General features: G+C 42.8%; 1 protein-coding gene across 6 annotated transcripts in view; it reads right to left on the bottom strand.

Annotated features, from left to right (window-relative positions):
* slc44a1b (solute carrier family 44 member 1b) overlaps positions 1-9,001 on the bottom strand; it is a 78,822-nt gene extending 69,821 nt beyond the window's left edge. For 2 of the 6 annotated variants that reach the window (XM_030395632.1, XM_030395627.1), the window contains exons 1-3: positions 8,831-9,001; positions 7,309-7,422; positions 1,121-1,263 (exon numbers count right to left, since the gene is read on the bottom strand). In XM_030395632.1, coding sequence (XP_030251492.1) covers positions 1,121-1,263; positions 7,309-7,422; positions 8,831-8,893 — 320 coding nt within the window. In that variant the 5' untranslated portion in view covers positions 8,894-9,001. Of the gene's footprint in view, positions 1-1,120; positions 1,264-7,308; positions 7,423-7,850; positions 8,219-8,830 lie in introns of those variants that run through there. The other 4 variants (XM_030395628.1, XM_030395633.1, XM_030395629.1 and 1 more) reach the window with 4 other exon arrangements.
* Between the last annotated feature and the right edge of the window lie 14,191 nt (positions 9,002-23,192).

Below are 23,192 nucleotides of genomic sequence, written 5' to 3'. Positions count from 1 at the left end.
TGTAGCTGTGAAGTCGTGTAGCTGTGTGACGGTCATGTAGCTGTGTGATGGACATGTAGCTGTGAAGTCGTGTAGCTGTGTGACGGTCATGTAGCTGTGTGATGGACATGTAGCTGTGATGTCATGTAGCTGTTTTTATTTTTTATTACTATTTATGTATTTATTACCTTGAATTTCTTTATTCTTAACTATCCTTTATATGCACTAATTTTTATGATCTGTTCTCCTGTTGTTGAATGATGATGTCTATCGTGCAGCTGAGAAACTGAATTTCCCTCGGGATGAATAAAGTATCTATCTATCTATCTATCTATCTATCTATCTAGCTGTGTGATGGACATGTAGCTGTGACGTCATGTAGCTGTGTGATGGACATGTAGCTGTGTGATGGACATGTAGCTGTGTGACGGTCATGTAGCTGTGTGATGGACATGTAGCTGTGTGACGGTCATGTAGCTGTGTGATGGACATGTAGCTGTGAAAGTCATGTAGCTGTGACGTCATGTAGCTGTGATGTCATGTAGCTGTGACGTCATGTAGCTGTGACGTCATGTAGCTGTGTGATGGACATGTAGCTGGGATGTCATGTAGCTGTGACGTCATGTAGCTGTGATGTTATGTAGCTGTGTGATGGACATTCTTTATTCTTTATTCTTAACTATCCTTTATATGCACTAATTTTTATGATCTGTTCTCCTGTTGTTGAATGATGATGTCTATCGTGCAGCTGAGAAACTGAATTTCCCTCGGGATGAATAAAGTATCTATCTATCTATCTATCTATCTATCTATCTATCTATCTATCTATCTATCTATCTAGCTGTGTGATGGACATGTAGCTGTGACGTCATGTAGCTGTGTGATGGGACATGTAGCTGTGTGATGGACATGTAGCTGTGTGACGGTCATGTAGCTGTGTGATGGACATGTAGCTGTGAAAGTCATGTAGCTGTGACATCATGTAGCTGTGTGATGGACATGTAGCTGTGACGTCATGTAGCTGTGTGATGGACATGTAGCTGTGAAGTCATGAAGTCAAGAACACACCTGGTACATGTCACAAAAACGCAGCAGCAGCAGTCCAGGTGACATCAAAGACTTAATGTGACATCAGACTTACTTCCTGTCCCTGTGGTCGAGGCCGCTGAGCCGGACACCTTCAATCTGCTCGTTGCGTTGACCGCATGTGTTGCCGTAGCTGTCATATCCAAAGATGAGGCGAGCGGCGCCGCCGGTGGCGATAGTGAGGCCGCAGATGCTGCCCTGCAGGACACACAGACAGACGTGTGAACTCAACAGAGCAAGAAATGGTCACATGACTAATTTCTGTACCAGTGAACTGTGATTCTGCGATGTCATCACTAATTAAATGAAAGAGATATAATAATCAATGACGTCATGTTTTTAATAAACACAGCTGGAGAATGAACATATGTAAATCAAATCTGATGTTTCTGTGTCAGCTCACTGGTCAGTGAACATCTCACAGCTCAGCTGTAAAATCTAACTATTTCTTGACCAATCCAAACGCTTATCTGAAACTCTGTGTAGTCTAAAGCGCCAATCAGCTGTCTGCTGCTATATTCAGTGTCTACAGGAAATCAGGAGCACTGAGACTAAAAAAAAAAAACTTATATGCAGTTGTATGTTCTTATTGTTAGCACTTAAATCAAAGCACTTATTTACTTGAGGTATCTTTGATAAGTAGCAGCTACGATCATCAGACAAGGGTTTGAAAATAGTTTCTATTTTATTCCATCTATGGTGATATGTTGTGGTTTCTTTCTTGTGACAAATGTACTTGTTTTAAGTCGCTTTAGACAAGAGCGTCTGCTAAATGCCCTAAATGTAAATGTATATTATTAATTGAATTTCTCATCAACAATAAACAGCACATCAGCTTCAACATGAGATGGTTTCTTGCTCACGAGTTTTGACCAATTTTAAAATCAGAGACACTAAAAGTCACATTTCATTAAAACCTGTTCACACAGAAACAAATGTTCAACAGGAGAGTAGGGATGCACCGATCCGACTTTTACAGTCCCGATACCAATGCCTAGACTTTGTGTATCTGTCGATACCCGATACCGATCCGATACCATTGTTGAATTAATAATAAACTGTATACCTTCCATCTTATACCTTCCTTCCACCATGTGGAAAAGACTAAAGGCACTAGACTTTCCTAACTAAACATTACTTTCCTAACTAAGACAAAATAATCAAACAGTTACCAAACATTGTAAACATGTGTAACATTAATAACAATAATAATAATAATAATAATACATTTAATTTATTAAGCGCCTTTCAGGGTACCCAAGGACACTTAACAAAGTGGAACAAACAAACAAAGAATACATGGAGCGCCTGTCAGTCAGCACGGAGGGAACACTAGCAACGAAGTCAGTAGCACCGTCTGTAAACAAACTAGCGTCTGGAGGCTCCGTGCACACAGCAGGCAACGCAGGAGACCAAGAGATCTGATCCAAGCGATGAAGCCTGGGGTGAAGTGACAGCAGAGGTCCAGGTGCTCCTGCACTGAACACCTCAAGACCCCGCCAGCAATGGCCATCTAACATTGCTGCAAGCCGGGAGAGACCACAGCAGCAGAGGAGAGCGATAAAGGAGCCCGGCGGTGAATAACCCTGAGGTTGTGGGGGAGGGACGACCAACGGAGCAACGATGGACAGCCCACAGAGTATTGAGTACGTCAGTTTGAAAGTTAGCATTGCTAGGCTAACAGCTGATCGGTGAGGCTAACAACTGATGGCGGGGCTAACAGCTGGTCAGCAGAGAAATGTGATATGGGTAAGTGCAAAGTCCTGCAAACAGGAACACAAAATAAAACAGCAGCTGAACCTGAGAATAAACTAATAAAAAGTTGGTCAAACAACAACTTGTGCTCTTCTAGGATGCGACACGCTGACGAATGACGTAGGATGTGCTGCGATGGAGAAAGAAAAAAAAAAAAAAAACTGGATCGGCCCGTGGATCTGTTAATTTTACCGATCCAGCCATTTTGTCAATATCGGGGCGATATCCGATCTTAAAATCGGATCTGTGCACCCCTACAGGAGAGGAATTAATTTTACTGTTGAGGATTTGATTAAAGGCAGAAGAACATCCTAACCACTGTGTTGTCAGCACACTCATCCTGATGTCAGCACGCTCACCGTGATGTCAGCAAGGTGAGTCACATTTAAAGGTGACATCACAAATAGGGCTGCAACTAACAATAATTTTTACTGTCAATCAATCCATTGATTATATTAAATTAAAGTTCAGTTTGTAAAATGTAAAATAATCATGACTGTTCAGTCAACAGTCAAAAAACCCAAAAGGTCTTCAGGTTCTGTCAGAGAGGACCAAGAAAAGCAGCATGTCCTCACTGAAGACGCTGAACCAGTCATGAGCCATGTTTCATCTCACATGACTGATAGCTGTTTCCTGTCCGCATTATCATCACTGCATTTCTTGGTCGTCTACGGACAGCTTGCAACGTGGCCGATGCTTGCTGACTAACAGTGGCTTGCAAAAGTATTCACCCCCCCTTGAACTTTTCCACATTTTGTCACATTACAACCACAAACATAAATGTATTTTATTGGTATTTTTGTGATAGACCAACACAAAGTGGTGCATAATTGTGAAGTGAAAGGAAAAAAAAAAAACAGAAAAGTGTGGTGTGCAAAAGTATTCACCCCCCTGAGTCATTACTTTGTAGAACCACCTTTCGCTGCAATGACAGCTGCAAGTCTTTCGGGGTAAGTTTCTACCAGCGATGCACACATAGAGACTGAAATATTTGCCCATTCATCCTTGCAAAATAGCTCAAGCTTAGTCTGATTGGATGGAGTGTCTATGAACAGCAATTTTCAAGTCTTGCCAGAGATTCTCAAGTTGATTTAGGTCTGGACTTTGACTGGGCCATTCTAACACATGAATATGCTTTGATCTAAACCATTCCATTGTAGCTCTGGCTATATGTTTAGGCTTGTTGTCCTGCTGGAAGGTGAACCTCCACCCCAGTCTCAAGTCTTTTGGAGACTCTAACAGGTTTTCTTCCAAGATTGTCCTGTATTTGGCTCCATCCATCTTCCAATCAACTCTGACCAGCTTCCCTGTCCCTGCTGAAGAAAAGCATCCCCACAGCATGATGCTGCCACCACCATGTTTCATGGTGGGGATGGTGTGTTCAGGGTGATGTGCAGTGTTAATTTTCTGCCACACATAGTTTTTTGCATTTAGGCCAAAAACTTCATTTTGGTCTCATCCGACCAGAGCACCTTCCTCCACATGTTTGTTGTGCCCCCCACATGGCTTTTGGCAAACTGCATGGCTTTGTTTTAACAATGGCTCTCTTCTTGCCACTCTTCCATAAAGGCCCAATTTGTGGAGTGCATGACTAATAGTTGTCCCGTGGACAGATTCTCCCACCTGAGCTGTAGAGTTGTCACGATACCAAAATGAGTAACCACGATACTATACCAGACAAAGTATCACGGATCCCGTTATTATCGCGATACTGCAGCCTTTTTTTATTATCATTATTTTTATGAACTGCAATGTATTTGTACAAGTTATAAATACTTATTAATTACTTATAATGTTGTTTGGTGCATGATAAACATAATACTAGTGAAGCATGAATTAGACTGAAACAAATATTTTTATGAATAACATTTATTAAAAAGTTAAAATAAAAAAAAAAATAGATATGGTCTTGGCCATAGGTTGCTTCCCTTTTGGGTTGGATGGCTCTCTCTAAAATAAGGAGTGGGAAATACATAACAAATTAGCCTAATGGTCCTAATGGTTTTAGTTCATAACTGGGTCAATAAGAGTACATGTCTATTTATATGGTTGTCATATTTATATGGTTGAAATCATATAATCATTTAGTTTCCTTTGCACATTATTTATGTTTAACTAATATAAATAATCAACTTAGGATAACAAATCCTCTGTCTTTGAAAAATATCTATTTGACAATAATATAACATAATAAACCATAGAGGACAAAATACAATAAACAGGAACTGATTCCCCGTGAAAACTATATTTTTATGCATTTTCTAGGTGCTTTATACTTTGACATCTTTTAACTCTTCATTCCTCAGCCTGTACACGGAGCATATAGACTAATATTAGCCAATGAGAAAATAAACATGGCATACTAACCTGGTATTCGACATATAAATCTGGGTGACGACCCTGCAGGTGTTTATGAGGTTGGATGTGTTCCCTCCTTTGGCTCCTATAGCTTGGTGGCAGCACCTGAACAGCGGACGGCCATCGTCTATTGCTTTACCATCTGTGCCTTGTTTAAAGCTAAAATAGTTCCAAATGTGACTTTTGGAGTTTGTTTTTTTGAGCAAAATTAGTGGTGCCACTGAGACGCCGCCGCGGCAGACTCGCCGCTCGGGCCTGGTGCTTCTGCCATGGTGAGTGTGTTGTCTCGTGTCAGTGACTGTAAGCTCGCATCTGGGTGAGACAGAACTTTAGCTTGTTGTTTGTTTTGAAGCGAATTTCTATCGAAGCAGAGCTGTCTTCACGGAGTTCGTTCTTGCCGGCAGAAACACACGAACAGCCAATCAGCTAACAGACGGGCGGACCCAGCGTGCGGAAACAGCCTATCATATCCCCGGACATCACCAGTAACAGGCAAACAGCCAATCATTCAGCAGCTGTGTAGTTCGGTTGCAGTAGTTAGCATGTGGGTTTGTTTACAAGGGAGTAGCATGCAATGAGAAGCCGGGAGGAGAGTAGAGGCGGCCGCTATGTAGCGGAAACTGGCACCGGTAGTATAGTAATCCACGGTAGTACCGTCGTGTAGAATTTCTAGTATAGTAGGAACCGTTAGGAATTGGCACCGCGGGGTACCGCGGGTACCGCGGGTATCGTGCAACTCTACTGAGCTGTGGATCTCTGCAGCTCCTCTAGAGTTATCATGGGCCTCTTGACTGCTTCTCTGATCAATGCTGTCCTTGTCCAGCCTGTCACTTTAGGTGGATGGCCATGTCTTGGTAGGTTTGCAGTTGTGCCATACTCTTTCCATTTTCAGGTGATGGATTGAACAGTGCTCTGTGAGATGTTCAAAGCTTGGGATATTTTTTCCATTTCCTAACCATGCTTTAAACTTCTCCACAGCTTTATCCCTGACCTGTCTGGTGTGTTCCTTGAGCTTCATGATGCTGTTTGTTCACTAATATTCTCATAAATTACACAACAAAGTGCATAAACAGTGTGTTCCTTTCAGCTCAGTAACTTACTAAGGTAACATGCAGTCTCCAGCAGTTGTCCACTCGCCGTCCTCGCAGCTACAGTTCAGCCACTTTATCAGCCAACTTGAATACAGTTGTCCATCTCCCTCTTCTTACATCTCATCATAATTCTTTTTTTCTTTGCAAAGTAGCTCTCTGAAGACATTTGTTTTACACTCATTGTAGCTAGCTTGAGGGCTTATCTTTTAGGGTATAACGCGACTGAAACTAGTACGTGTCAAGAACGCCAACAGGAATAGACGAATGTTGTTAAAAGAGAATCCGTTTTTCTAAATAAAACAACCTTATGATCGTCAATATAACGGAAATAAAATAACGTATTTATTTATCATCATCATCGTCATCATCATCACATCATCATCATCACCACTATCATCATCATCATCACCACTATCATCATCATCATCACATCATCATCATCACTATCATCATCATCATCATCATCATCATCGTCACCACTGTCATCATCATCGTCATCATCATCACCATCATCATCATCACCACTATCATCATCATCAACACTATCATCATCATCATCATCACCACCATCATCCTCCTCCTCATCATCATCACCACCACCACCATCACCACTACACATTAACACAACAGTAAACTGACTGCACCTGAACGCACCACATGTTACAGCTGCACTCAGTCAACCAATACATGAAGGTAATGTCATCATCATCACCACTATCATCACCATCACGACATCATCATCACTATCATCATCACCACCACTATAATTATCAACATCATCAACACCCTTGATTATTGTTCTGATGGTGATGATTGATCGATTGTCAGTACAGTGGAAGAAATCAGATCAACATGAGGTCTGTTCATGTTGACGGTCAGGTCCCTGTGACGTCACACAGGAAGTCTTTAGAGTAGCTGCTGATTGATTTTCTCCTGATAAAAGAGCGATGATTAGCTTAAGTTGGATAATAAAGAACATGTCTGGTGTGATGCCACTCACGACAGCTGATCACTAATATTGATTATGTAAACATGTCACCAGAGTGAGGCTTGCTGTGGTTACCATGCCGACGCAGAAGACGGTGAAGAGCAGGAACCAGGGCAGGTCTGTGCAGCTCCGGTCCTCCAGCGGTTTCCATTCTCTCTTTGTCCTCTGAAACATACACAAACACACCGTCACAGCGGGACCGGACCGGGCCTGAAGACCGGGCCGACAGGTTCAGCCTGTCCCCGGCCTGCTAGCTCGGTTCGGCTCGGCCCGGTTTTCATCACGAGTCACATCACACAAAGCTACATGTCGACCCGGAGCGGCTGCTGGCCGGAGAGAGAGCAAAGCGGTGTGGGGACAATAACAGAGCGGGGACGTGGCGGCCCGTCCCCCGCCAACAAGCCCCGGTAACCCGCCTGTCTCCGCCAGGAGCTAATTGGATTACCGCTCCTGGCTCTAAATCCCAGCTCGGCCCTCTCTGCTCCCCGGGACCGGTTTCCCTTTCACGGTGAAAAAATTAACACGCACCGGTGCTCTGCTGAAGGGCACCGGGGGGTGGAGGACGGTACAGAGCCGAGCCGGACCGTTCTTACCTCCGCGCTACCGCAGCATCCCATTGCAGTCAGGGTGGACGTGCCCGGAGTTTCACGGAGCTTCACGGAGCTTCAGCTCAACAGCAGCGGGGTCTGGAGCCCTACAGGCAAGGGGAGGAGACGCACAGCCCCGCGCGCTCTGCCTGCATGCACTCACTGCGCAGCGGCGCGATCCCGGAGGCCGAGCCCGGAACGGAGACGGTTCCGACGGTCAGACTTAACGGTCCGGCCCGCTGAGCATGCTACTGTCGGAGCCTCCTCCGGTTACCGAGCGGGGATTAGCAGCCGAGGATTTGTCCACCACACTTCCTGGTGGGCCGTCAGGTGCAGCGGCCATTCATTTTATTGCGCATGCGCAATTGGTGCTCGTGCTGGACCTTATTAGTGAAGCTGCACAACAAAGCCGGCGGAGCTACAGGTGTAGTACCCGCTGTGACCGCTGAGTGGAGGCCAATGAGAGGATGGCGCTGTTCCCACATTTACAACTTACAACAACAAAGACTAACAACGTCTTTATTTATTTATTCATTCATTTATTTATTCAACACTTGACTAAATGTGGACACAGATCAACACGTCACTGATCAGGTTTTTACTTGGTTACCAGGTGTTTTTTGCGTGTTTTCTGACAAACACTTCTGTTAACGCAGTAAACTGATCTGTACGCGTTAGTCTGATTACTGCAGTACCTCGTCACCACAGACGACCATCTCAAAAAATAAAATCTTTGGACTTGATTCTAAAATATCAGTTTGTCAAGACAGAACCAGAAAGTCTGAAATATCCAAAATAGAGTAGAGCAGCCTCTGTAAGTCTTAATGTGATGTATTAATTATTAACTGTAGTACAGTAAACATACACAATCTAAGTTTGAAGTGAAGTACAAGTATCCAGTAAAAATACTCAAGTAAAGTACAAGTACTTTTAAAATGTGTACAACACTTGAGAACGGAGTTTTATCAGAAATCAATCAAACAAACCTTCCCTGAGATCCTGAGATGAACCTGCTGCTGAGAGCTGGAGGAGAGACGCTTAGGGTCCATGTTCCTGGAGATTCCTTGAAAGTCCTTGAAGATCCTGGAGAGTCCTGTAGGGCTCTGGTGTTCCTGTCCGACTGAGGAGAGCAGCGATGTGGGTCTGATCAGCCTGCAGAGGACAGAAAGCTTTTGTCTTATTGTTTACTGTTGTACCAGGCTGAACACTGTGTGTGTGTTCGTGTGTGTGGGTGTGTGTGTGTGTGTGTGTGTGCGTGTGCGTGTGTGTGTGTGCGCACGTGTGTGTGTCTCAGCCTGTTTAAAGTCTCGTCAGCAGAAACAATCTGGACTCTTCTTTCTGTATTTCATTTGTTTCTAGTTATGTCTTTTTCCTCCTACTAAAACAAAAATAAGAAAAATAAAATCAGCTCTGATCGGATCAATGAGACAAAAACATCAAATAGTAACCGTTCAGAGTGCAGTAACAGTTATTTAGTTACTGATTACTTTGAGATTCGACACAAACCAACATGTGATCAATATTAGTTAAAGATCAGGGCATGAAATATTGACCAGCAGCTCTCAGCCAGCCGACACATTAAAATACTGCCTCAGGTTAACATCGGTGGAATGTAATGTAAAGTACATTTACTTTCTGCACTCCACTTCATATATCTGATGACTTTAGTTACTAGTTACTTTACAGATTACATGCTACACCAGAACCAAAGTAGAACATTTTTAATTGATTTAATTAGAAAAATGATTCCAATAATGAGAAAAAGTCAGAGATGGACAGAGTACTCGACCCCAGTACTTGAGTAAGAGTACAAATACTACTGGTCAAAATTTACTCCGTTACAAGTAAAAGTAGCTCAGTCGACATGTTACTCGAGTAAGAGTAAAAAAGTACTTGCTTTTAAAGGTACTTAAGTATCCAAAAGTACATGCTTTTAACTTTACTTCAAGTAAAAGTAAGAGTAAGAGTAAATTTCTTATGTTTCACATTAATGAGTTACTATAATTTTTTCTAAATGAATATAAGGACCTTTTAACTCATGTTTCTGAGAATTAACTCTTTGAAACCACCTGCACTGATGTGCTTGCTTTTAGAACCGCAATGTTATATAAAGCCTGCAGAAACACCTATAAAAACATAAAATGAATGGGATCACAGGAGGACAGCAGATGTTGCAGATGCAGATGTTTATTAACAATCATTAAAACTGTAACCAAATGAACCTGCACCGCCCAACTAACTCTCTATCATTTAGCTAAGTTGGGAACTGGAACCCCCTCAAAGACCAATGTTGTCCCCAGACCACTGGTTGAGAATCACTGCTTTACAATAAACTACATCTGATGCAGCCACTGTCGTGGTTTTGTGTTGACAAACGCAGTCGAGAGCGTGGCTACTTTGGTGGTATCCTTATGGGGAGGGATGATGTATTTCAGCTTTTACGTAGATCCCAGTGGAGAGCGTGCACTGTGATAGGTTTCCTTCTTTGACAAACACAGCTTGTGTCCAATAGTATTTTAGAAAAAAAAAAAAAGAGCAGACCTGAAAGTAACGAGTACTTTTCAGCCTTCCTAGAAATTAACTCGAGTAAAAGTAAAAATATTTGTCTTGGAAACGTATTCAAGTAAGAGTAATAAGTACCAAAGAAATCTAATACTCAAGTAAAGTACAAATCCTCTGGATATGTACTTAAGTACAGTACTCAAGTAAATTTACTCCGTTACTGTCCACCACTGGAAAAAGTTCAGATCAGATGTGATGATGAGCCTCAGAGCAAACACCTCACTTCACTGTGGTCACATCATCTGAACACATTTTCCAACTCAGACTCACTCAGACTCGGACTCACTCACACTCAGAGTCAGACTCAGACTCTGATCAGATATCTGCACCTGATCCACAACATCAAACATCTCATCCACACAGCCCAAAGAACAGTGGACCAGGGGCCTCGTGTACTAAGACTTTTGTGGATTTCCTACTGAAACATGGTGTACGCTAGAATCCAGAAACTGTCATACGCACAAAAAAAATCAGATGTACACTGTAAAAGTGATTTTGGAGAGAGGTAAATATAATATATGTAAATCGTATAAAATTTACTTGATAATTGGCTGATAGTCAGCCAAGGAATTATAAAGTAATGGGTAAATTATACACATGCTACCTATTTATTAACAGTAACAACTGTGTATAGAAAAATAGGGTAAAATATACCCAGAAGCTCTGAGTCCTGTGCTCCAAATTGCGCATGCGTCAGATGGCGTGTTTGACTGAGCGGGACACAAGAACTCTTCACCGCCAACTTCCTCTCGCTGCCGGCAGCCATCGAACTTCTATTTGCATGAGCCTATTCATGTGTATAATAGCGCGAATGCAAATGATGTTTTATGAAATTATGAGATATTCCACTTCACTTGTATTCGGCGTGCATCTGTGTTACGTGCCATTACTTGAACCGAAAGTTTGAACCTGTCGCTGGCGGCCCCTTGTGGCCCAGTTGTTGAAAAACGGGCGCTAAAGTGCCCTCTTGGGAGCCAAAACGCATGCTAATCTGTCCTCTTGGGAGCCAAAACGTGTGCTAAACTGCCCTCTTGGGTGGAAAAAACACACTAAACTGCCCCCTTGGCTGGTTAAAACATGATAAACTGCCCTCTTTGGTGGCAAAAACGTGCGCTAAAGTGCCCTCTAGGGAGGCAAAAACGCGTGCTAAAGTGCCCACCTGGTTGGCAAAATACAACTGCCCTCTTGGGTGGCAAAAATGTGTGCTAAAGTGCCCTCTTGGGTGGCAAAAACACGTGCTAAAGTGCTCTCTTGGGTGGCAAAAACGTGTGCTAATGTGCCCTCTTGGGAGGCAAAAACGCGTGCTAAAGTGCCCACCTGGTTGGCAAAATACAACTGCCCTCTTGGGTGGCAAAAATGTGTGCTAAAGTGCCCTCTTGGGTGGCAAAAACACGTGCTAAAGTGCTCTCTTGGGTGGCAAAAACGTGTGCTAATGTGCCCTCTTGGGTGGCAAAAATGCGTACTAAAGTGCCCTCTTCGGGGGCAAAAACGCATGCTAAAGTGCCCTCCTGGTCGGCAAAACACACTAAACTGCCCTCTTGGGTGGAACAAACACTAAACTGCCCTCTTGGCTGGTTAAAACAAGTTAAAACAAATATACTTGAGTGGCAAACGGGCGTCTTTAAGTGCCCTCCTCATTGGCAAAACACACTAAACTGCCCTCTTAGGTGAAAATAAAACACTTAATTGCTCTCTTGGGTGGTGAAAACAAGTTTAAGCGCACTCCCGGTTGGCAAAACATGATAACCTGCCCTCTAGTCTTGGGTGGTATAAACGCGTGCTTAAGTGCCCTCGTGGTTGGTAAAACACAAGTGCTCTCTTGGGTGGAAAAACACACTAAACTGCTGCCAATGGATGGAGAATATTGATGCCAATAAAGGCATGCAAGCTTTCCCAGAGTCATTTTATGGTCTCAACAAGTTAAACCCTGTTTATGTTCAATACACTTTGTATGGCCATTAGCCCATATTTTCTGTTTAACGGCCGATGGGCTAATAAACTTTCTAGATTTTATTTTCAATTTACAATTTAGGCTAGGTCAGTTAGATTCATTGTATTTAGTAAATGATGGAATAAATTGATAGCAGTTAGATAGATGGTAACTTAAGTTTTAAGAACACATTACCGTTGTTAAAATAGGTCCATTCCATCCATTTAAGTATTCAGTTTTAGACACACTCTCTCTCAAATGGTCACATGTCAGTGGGGACTTAATACTGACTGAGGTGCAACCCGGCATCCTACTGCTGTGTAAGGTAGGTAGCTAATATAGCAAGCTGTCTATTAAGTTACCAATTTTGCATTACTAAATACTAGTGTATGTAGCCTGGAAGTGCTATTATTAGGTAGAGATGCCTATCACATGTTTAAGCCTAGGCTGAGGAGCTAGCCTAGCTAAGTCTTGCGGGAACAGCTTTTTAAAGCTAGCCAGTAAAATTAAAAGTGGGGTTAGCATTGCATATCAGGGTTTCCGCCAGGTTTAAGTTGACCCCCCGCCAGGCATTTGGGATTTTTTATTCTATTTTAATTTTTTAAAACTTTTCCACATTTTGTCACGTTACTGTGGAAGCGAATTTGTACCATAATTCAAATTAAAATGCATTTACAGAAATGCTTTTTCATTTTAAGAATGTAGCTGCATTTTTTGACTCATAAATAAAATTAGTAATAAATCATCCAAATTGCATTTTCATTTTCTTCTTCAAGACTGCTCATTTTGTAACTTAATTCAAATGATAAAGAAAAGGACATTTAAGATTTAATATTCAAAAGATGGCCCAGCAAATAGGTACCAAAATTCAATTTGAAATGTCAATTTGAAAATTAAAATGCATTAGCAGAAATGCTTTTTCATTTCAAAGTCAGAGCTGCATTTTTTGACTCATAAATAAAATTAGTAATAAATCATCCAGATTGCATTTTCATTTTCTTCTTCAAGACTGCTTATTATGTAACTTAATTCAAATGATAAGGAAAAGGACATTTAAGATATAATTTTCAAAAGATGACCCAGCAAATAGGTACCAAAATTCAATTTGAAATGTCAAATTTGAAAATTAAAATGCATTAGCCGAAATGCTTTCTCATTTCAAAGTCAGAGCTGCATTTTTGACTCATAAATAAAATTGGTAATAAATCATCCAGATTGCATTTTCATTTTCTTCCTCAAAACTGCTCATTTTGTTACACAAAGACAAAGAAAACTGCTTTTTCGTTTTGAAGCCCTCCCCCCGCAAAAAAATGTCCAAAATTCAATTTGAATTCGCAATCCCAAGCGGCGCAGGAGAGTGACGTCAGCGGCCTCTCTTCTTCTACAGCCCCCAGTCTGACTGACCGTGCTACGCATCTACGTTAGGGGGCGGCGGGGTGCTTATTCGACACTGGAGTAAGAGAAGGGACAAGAGGAGAGTGTGAAGGCAGTGTTGGTAGCATAGACTGTGGTACATGTTTTCAGAAACAGCGGGGAAATCACCACCATGTCCAGTTCTGTACAGCGGTCAAGCCAGCCATGGTTCGCGTTTGCTTGGTTAAATCAGCCGCACATTTGTTTTCCAGTGCGAAATTCTCTAACATTTACGGTGATCGTAATGAAGCCGCTCTGAAGAGCTGCTGGCAGTGACGGTGGGTCAGCAGCGGTGCTAGGAACCCTATTGTAATCGTTAAAATTTTTAGGGCCCGAGCAGGTCATCGACCTGTGAGGTCTCTATTGAAATTGGAAAAATTATTAGGGCCCGAGCAGGTCATCGACCTGTGAGGTCCCTATTGAAATTGGAAGAATTATTAGGGTCCGAGCAGGTCATCGACCTGTGAGGTCCCTATTGAAATTGGAAGAATTATTCTTCTTATTAGGGCCCGTGCAGGTCATCGACCTGTGAGGTCCCTATTGTAATTGGAAAAATTATTTTTTATTCTTCTCACAACTAAACGCATTTTTGGAGGCCTGAACATACTCAAAAACTGACCAAATTTGGAATATAAGTCACATCTGGTGAAAAATTTGATAATTTAATGTCATTGTGCGAGGTCGTGACCTGCGGGCTCCGTAGTGCCCCCTAATGTTCAGCCCCGCCTTCCACAAGTGCATAGAAGAACAAAATTTGGTACGCTGATTCCTCATGACCAGACGCATAAAAAACCCTCTTGCACTGATACCATCACTCCAACAGGAAGTCAGCCATTTTGATGTGTGGCGGCATTTTTGTCCAATTCATGCCTACTTTGAAAACTATCATGTCCTAGAGCTTAAAAACCACAGTCTTCACATTAACGCTATTATGATCTTCATGCCTTGAAGAACAAAAGTCATTAAAATCTTTCAGCTGCAACATACTTTAGTGGGTGGGACGGTGGAAAACATTTTTTCCCCTCGCCATTAAGCATCAAGGCTTCATAACTTCAACATACAATTTCCTATCCACACCAAACTGCTCATAAGTGTAGAGGCTGTCTCCCCGAACAAATCTCAGCATCAATACTAAGTTTTAATTTTGAAATATTGCCAATCTTCGTACTTAAATGATCTCCTCCTACAGATGTAACACCACCGACTTCAAAGTCACTCAGTATCATCCTCTGACCTTGAAGATGAAAAGTTATGGAAATCTTTATCCTACGTCATACCTGCTGGCCGCAGTGGAGCATTCAATTCAAATCCTCCGCCATAAAGCGTCATGTCCTCATAACTTCTTCATACAATTTCCTATCTGGGCCAAATCTCTCAGGAATGCAGAGTGAGACGCCCTAATGAGATCTGGGTTGTCATGGGGCGTGGCCGTGACTTGTGGGCTCTGTAGCGCCCCCTATTGTGATGACCCGCCTCCCACTTGTACATAGAAGGACGTAAAACTGGTACGCACATTCATCATGACCAGACGCACAAAAAACCCATTTGGATGTATACTCTCAGTCCAACAGGAAGTCAGCCATTTTGATGTGTGGCAGCGTTTTTGACAAAGTCATGCCAACTTTGAAAACTATCTTGTCCTACAGCTTAAACACCACAGTCTTTACATTCAATCAGTGTCATCTTCATGCCTTTAAGAACAAAAGTTACTGAAATCATTCAGCTGTGTCAAACCTGGTGGGCTTGACGGCAGATGCCATTTTTCCCCTTTGCTGTCAAGCATCATAACTTCCACATACAATGCCCCATCTCCATAAAATTCCTCATAAATATAGACAGCCTCGCCCTGAACACATCTAGACATTCATTCAAAGTCGGCCATTTTGAATTAGGCGGCCTTTATGAAATATTGCCGTGCATCATAGTTTCACGTCTTCCTCCTTCAGATTGGACACCACAGACTTCACAGTCAGTCAGTATACTCCTCGGACCATGCCAAAGACAGGCTAGGAAAATCTTTATCCTACGTCATACCTGCTGGCAGTGGTGGTGCCCACCATTAAAATCCTTTGTCATGAAGCATCAAGTCCTAATAACTCCTTCATACTATTTCCTAGCTTGGTCAAATCTAGAGGGAATCTAGAGGGAGTGGCCCTGAATAGATCTGTGCATCAATACTGTGTCATATCCATAGCGCCACCCACTGGAAACATGAAGCAAGTTTTATTTCAGGCAATTTGGGCGTCCTACATGCATGTACATGAATGAAATGTGGCACGCATGTGTGTCATGACAAGACGCACAAATGACTCATTTACACCCACACTCAGTCAAACAGGAAGTGTCAATTTTGCTTAGAAGCACATGAATTGATGGTGTAGGTGATGCAAGTCGCCACTAGATGGCACTGTTGTCTTTCAAGGCACATGTATCATATTCATCAGATTTAATTGAAACTTCAAAAGGTGGCAGCATGCACTTCTTGGGATAAAAACTAGTAAACAAAGCAGAACTTAGATCAAAAGCTTGACACTGATAGACAGCCATAAATACATTTTTTGAAAGAAGGCAAATGAAGCATTATTCTACACATATTTATGTGCAGTGATGACAAACATAGTCAGATGTACATGGCATTTGCAGGTAGTTTTGTCTGAATTGCACGTTACAACAGGGCATATTTGAAGGGTAATGGGTTGAGCCACATAATGGATAAGTCAGTGGTAGTAAGCCACATCACACAATTTTCAAATAAGCTAGTTTGCTAAGAATGCCATTTGCGTGTTGTGTCTGCCTTGTCAAGGTGGCACACAACAAGATGTGTGTAGTTGTGATTCTGCCCAACTCTTCCGCGATGAACGAAGTGGATTCCACTGCGATATGAAACAACTGAGTGGGTTCTTTGGTTAAACACCGCTGCTGCAGGACGCTCGTCAAACCTGGTCACTTGACCGCTGTCCCTTCTCAAAAGGAAGAATCACCTCTGGCTGCACTCCACTACCTATCTTAATCTGTGGCATTCCACTTCCATCCTCCCCTATGATGCGCTGCCTTCCTGCCTTCATGGTGACAACAGAAGGCAGTGTCTTATTTGCGCCGGTAGTCAAGTGGTTGGCGTGCATGCCACATACGCAGTGGACCCGGGTTCGAATTTAGGGCGGAGGAAGTTTACTGCAAGCCACAGCCCCCCCCCTCTCTATCCCACTTCCAATCTATTCCCTGCAAAAACACAGGTGTCCATGCCTGAATTCCAGACGAAGGCAAAGAGAAGGCCGTAACACTTCACACAACGTAATGGTGCAGAATCGATTGTCAAAACGTACCTGATTACTAACTGTTTTAGAAATCATTCACGTGCAGTCCCTTTGGATTTCTGTGGATTGCAGGAAGTTGTTCTGACTTCACCTGAAAGCGCTTGATACTGGCAGGGGCAACCCACCGCGTTACAAACACACGTTGGGAGAAGAAGAGGCTGATATTCACCCCCCGCGTGCACCGTCCCAATCGCAGGCGGTTGCCACCTCCGTGAACAACGATCGAGCAACGGGGCTTCAGCCGCGGCGCGTTTGGACGGCGGCACGCCCCGACGCGCGTGCGGACTGCGAGGGCCCATTCAGCTTGCAGTTTTGATTATTTTTATTTTTCTCCGGCTAAAAGTGGTGCTGCAGGTTAAACCGTGCAAGGGAGGGCAGTGCAATTTGGAGGGTTGGTCCAGACTCCTGCGAATATCTCAGACACAAAAAAAATACATATATCCGCCTGCAGGGGGGTGCTATAACCTAGGCCAACACGTTTTTGCCTATAACTCCCAAACCGTATGTCGTACATTCAAAAACCTTGTATCCCCAGATTCCCCTGAATGGAGCTGAATCACTTTGCGATTGGCCACGCCCACTTCCGGTTAGAACGTTTTTTCGCAAAATCGCAAAAACTGGAAAACCTACTTTTTCGAACTCCTCCTTGGGATTTTGTCTGATCTGCGTGAAACTTGGTACGTACACTCTTCAGCTGGATCTGATCTAAAGTTATCAAAAGAATTTTGCTCGGTCATAAAATGCGCAAATTATTCACAAACAAATTTCTGTAGCTAGCTATAAAAATGTAAACTGTTTGATATCTCGGTCAAACTAAATGCTATTAACACCAAATTTGAGATCCTTGGTTGCCATGACACTGGGAAGGCATGAGCCGAATTTGGCGAAATTTGGCCACTAGGGGGCGTTAAAAATATGGGAAGTTTATATCTCTTGAACGGCTACACCGATTTTTAAGAAATTTGGTCGGTATGATGTAGGGCCAATCCTGAGGCCAAATCTAGAAGGTGGTCATGACTGGTCAATGTGGGCGTGGCTTATTACAACATAAACAACAAACATTAATTTCAGCCAAACTATTATGCTGAGGGCTTTGAAATTTATATGGTAGATATAGAATAGGTGACAGTTATTCCATACGAAAAATTGCACATGTACTCCACTAGGTGGCGCTATAATGGATGCAATCGCGTTTTTGCCTGTAACTTCCACATTTTAAATACTAAGTATCGCTGTATCCCGCCAGTATGTGTGAAAACACCCACTGTGGCTGCACTTCAGTTTTTAAAGGAATTGTTATTCATAGGCCAGTCAGTTGTAGGCCTGTAGCATAGGTTATTCATGAGTGGGGTCAAGTACAACATTTTATTTAGAATTTTATTTTTATTGGGTCATTATGTCAGTGCTTAATAAATATTTTGTAATAGATTTATTCTTTTAAGCATGAATATTAATTTATGCAACTGCAATGCCTTTATTTTAGTGAGGTACAGTACAGTCTGTTATTTCTGTATAACAGACCCTTGTCATGTATAACAGACTGTTTCTGGGGACGCCGCTCTGATCAGAGGAGCACAGAGGAAAAGAGTTTAAAGAGGACATATGCAGGATATTTACCTTATGTTTAATTTCTACCTTCATCAAAGAGCTTCAGACTAATTGTAATGTTTGATAAATGCCTTGTAACTTGTTACAGGGAGAGTGGAGGCTCCTTCCACATTGCGGCTGAAAACCAAACCTGAATGATCAGAGCCTCTGACAGATATGACAACACAAATACACACATCGTAACATGTATCGCTAAATGATGCAACTTATAAATTGATATAAGTCGTGTTTTGATAAACATTATATTTCCAATTAATTATTTAACTTGTAAGCCGTGTAATAAGCGGGATAATGTATAGTTAGAAATTATTATTTCTCCATAACAACCTCCGTATATTTGTCTTCCCAGATACATGTGTGATCATTTCTCTTGTGTAATATCTTATAGTCGGGGAGCCAAAGTCTCAAAAATGGGTTGAACCTGACATGGTCTGCCATACTTTTTATTTGTGTTTTTTCTTTTAACTTTGATCCTAAGAACCAATAATTGGAGGGTCTGCTCTGCTGGAAATATCGCGAAAAAAAAAAAAATGTGGCCATTTTAGTGTATGTATCCTATATTTTTTTATCAGAAAAATGTGAAAAATGATTTTTTCCCTCAACTCCTCAGTGGGTTGGTTAGGCTGTCAATAAATGGATTCCAGATACACAGAACACATGTGCTGACAACATCCACTGAAAAAATAACTCTTAAAACACATGATTTTGCATCAATTTAATGCAAAAAAATTAGGCGTCTTCTCACTTTTTTTCTAATATTTTCATCTTTACTTCATTCGCAATCAATTATTCCACCAAGTTATGACATCAGTCAATATGCCATTCTTTTCACCAAACAGTATACTCATTCCAAAGAAAAAAATATAAAAATCCAACCAAAATCAATGGATCTGTGGAGATTTCACTACTAGTTGGCGATCGACAGGTTCAGAACCTCAATAGAATTTTAGACATATTAGTCTATTTGCCAGCCCATAGAGCCCCATTGTGAACCTAGAAATGTTGAGTACACCAAAGTTTTATGTTAGAAATGTACAGTATGGGTCCCCAGCATTAAGAAACTGCTGGATGCTAACTTGCATATGTTTGGCAATTTGCATAATTAGCATTATTAGCAAAAATTAGCGTTAATCGCCTATATAGGCAATATTTCAGCAACTGCTTGGCCGATTTGGACAATATTGGCATAGTTTGGGGGGTTATTGAGGATGCGGAATTCATTTCTGACAACCAAAACCAAAAGTAGCCATATTTCAACTCCCAGTGGGCCGATTTTTATGAATTTTGAGTAAATTTAGAAGTTTTAGCTGAATCTATAAAAATAAATTGTAGGATATTTATGAACACAATTATCCAAATGATGCAGAATATGTACATTTTAATTCACATAACATTACACTCTGAGGTGACATTTGAGATAACAAAAGCAAGTACCATATCAAACTAGAATACTATGACTGTGGCTAAATTATATAGAGAAAGGAGTATAATACAAATTACAGGTAGAACACAACAGTCCTGCAGTACAGGTACAGGTTTTAAAACACAAGTATAGCCAAAAATATCAAAGCAGAAAACTCTATGTGCACTAGTTACACAACGTGTTACAACAAGAAGACTTTCATCAAGCAAGAGCGCTTTGCACTTCTGCTACTCTGCACTATATAACCATATCTTCATCATCAACATCATCATCTGCTGTGTCTTCATCTTCCTCTTCAGACTCTACATTCTTGTCATCTTGCTCTTCCTGCTGTGAGTGTGTGAGCGGGTTACAACATTTACTGTCATCGCTTTTGCAGAAGCAGTAGCTGGTATAGACCTGCAGTTTTGCAGCTACAGCTGATAATGTCCAAAAGGACAGGAGGAGCATCCATAGAGGTGCATGCTGCGCTCTGTTGGAGGCAGTGTCTTCAGTGCTGGGGGGGTTTTGCACTTTCATTATATGTCGTATCTGGCGAGGTTCAGAGATGCAGACTTCCTGTGGTTGTACAGAGCCAGGAAAAAAACCCTCACTGCCTCTCTGATTTGCAAGTCAGTAACCCCCTCCCCTCCGATGAAGTGAAGCAGGTCACCAGGTACTACTGTCATGGCCTTGAGCGCAGACACCTTCCCTTTACCAACGGGAAGGAGGTGGTGTCAAACCCAGAGAGAATGTGCATAGCCATGGACCGACAGTGTTCACTAAGATTGTCGACTGTCGAAATTGATGTTGAGAACATTGCTATCCCATCTCTCCATCTGCAGGTGACATGTGATACTCACCTTCCAGCTCCAAAAGACCATGAGCACAAACACATCAGTGTCATCGCTGAGAATATGGACAGTTTAAGCACCACACCTGGCTGCATCGAACATTTGTTAGATGAGGGAGACATCAGCTTTGTCATGAGTGACAATACTGTCTGCTCTGCTGACCATCTCGATGTGATCTACTATGTTGTGTGTGCACAGGAGCTCGCCTTCATCACTTTATCGCCGCTAGGTAGGGGGGTTGTCAGTGAGAGTTGGTACTTTGTTGAGCTCTCCCCAGCTCTTCTCTGCCTCTAGTGGTCTTTGGCAGAGACTTTCTCATACCGGTCAAAGATAGCAAATGTTTGGGTGATGTAGCTTTCAAGCCTGTGCCCCAAGCTGGCTGTGAGGTCAGCCATAGCGCCTGACGATGGCCACACCACGTGGTAGATGAGCTGCAGGGCATCAACGAGTACAACGTCTGGTGGGTGGAGATTGGGAACAACGATTCCAAAACACTGAACAATCACAGACTCGTTACTGTTTCTGAGGCACCCAAATTCATTGATGATGGATGCAGGGCAGAGCTTGTAGTTAAAGAGGGTAGAAAGCTCAATTCTTCTCTTGCTCCCCACCACCAGCAGCCAAGCAAACAACGCCATAAGGTCATACATGATCTTCCCATTGACCTTCACTCCTTTTGTCTTGAATTTCATTGTCACCACCTTTCACTAGCAAGGACCACACCGTCAACGAGATGCGTTTAAGGATTTATTAGTGACAAAGGAAAACGAAGTGTCGAAGATCTTGGTTCTTTTGAGTTCTTCGAGTGCGTTGTGGGGATTCTTGTAGAGAATCCGCCACCGCTCCCGGGCAGCGACGGACCCCCTCATGGACCTACGAAGGAGAGGAGAGAAAGAAGAAATAGGCAGAGAGAAAGGGGGGGGGGGGGGGGGGTGCAGAATACAAGAGCAAAGCAGAGGAGAGGGTCAGGTGGTTATTTATAGAAATGCGGAAGTTGGCGCTGTTGAGGTGTGGTCCTGCTCCTGAAACTTCGCCAATTAAGCTTCAATTCACTAGCAAGGACCACACTGTCACCGAGATGCGTTTAAGGATTCATTACAAAGGAAAAGGAAGTGTCGAAGATCTTGGTTCTTTTGAGTTCTTCGAGTGCGTTGTGGGGATTCTTGTAGAGAATCCGCCGCCGCTCCCGGGCAGCGACGGACCCCCAAAAACCTCCAATTACTTGAGAAGAGATTGAGCGGATCTGAGATCTTTGAGATCTGAACGGATGTAACGGTGGTACGTTTGGGAGGAACAGCGGCCTATGAGAAGTGTTCTGGCAAGCCATTACGGGAGGCTGAAGTGGCAGCTCCGATTCTGAAGGAGTGCCCAGAGTAGTTGTCGGGTAAAATACCAGACAATGAGAGCACGTGGCGAAAGTGATGGTGGAACCAGAATCGAGTAGCCACTTGGCCGGATTCGGAGATGAAGAGAGGATCTGTCATTGTTGTGAGATTTACGGAATTGCAAGAAATTTGCGAGGGTTTCGAAGGGATTCAGTGGTGATTGGACCTTGAAGAAGAAGACGGGTGTAGGCAGACCAAATTGATTGGTTTTGGTTTGCTTTAAGTGGAACACCATAGTGTCGTCTGAAAAGCGAGACAAGTCAGAAATGCAAGCATGACGGCTTGAGTCGAAGTGAATGGTTGAGGAGGTGAATTCGGAGCATCTGAGGAAACCAAAAGGCAAGCAAGAACATGGCTTCCAGGGTTTGGGCGACTTGAGGAGTGCCGTACCCGGAACGGATTGTGTGGAGGAAGATTAACAGCAAGTCGGCATTAAGAGGAAGACGGCGAGGGCTTAACAAACTGTTAACGAACAGCCGGTTATTGTCTTGGAAAGAAGCGTGATTTGTCATGAGGAATGGGCGTAAGTACTGAAAGAAGTCGTGGTGATGAGATCGAATGACGGAAAGGTTGTGTTGTATTGGTCGTGAAAGTAATGGAAGCTTTCCAAGCTGTCCAGTAGGAAGAGAGGGTCGATGGTGATAGGCTGTTGATGGTGGAGCTCTGGGAGTCGCTTATCAGGGGTATAAGCGCAGGATTTACGAGTTGAATGTCGATGCCCAACTGGCGTAGGGAAGGTATCTGCGTGAGGTGCCAGCTTCTGAACTTCTGGCATTCATTGGCGAGCTTCGGGGGCGATTCTGCCGCAAGCCATCTTCCATTGTAGAAACCCCCCAAAACCGGCCTAAGGAGCAGCATCGATGTACAGATGGATGTCATG

The sequence above is a fragment of the Sparus aurata genome, chromosome 18, assembly GCF_900880675.1.
Source record: "Sparus aurata chromosome 18, fSpaAur1.1, whole genome shotgun sequence".
NCBI classification, from domain to species: domain Eukaryota; kingdom Metazoa; phylum Chordata; class Actinopteri; order Spariformes; family Sparidae; genus Sparus; species Sparus aurata.
Note: the sequence above shows the minus strand (reverse complement) of the source record. Positions and strands in the feature narration are given on the sequence as shown.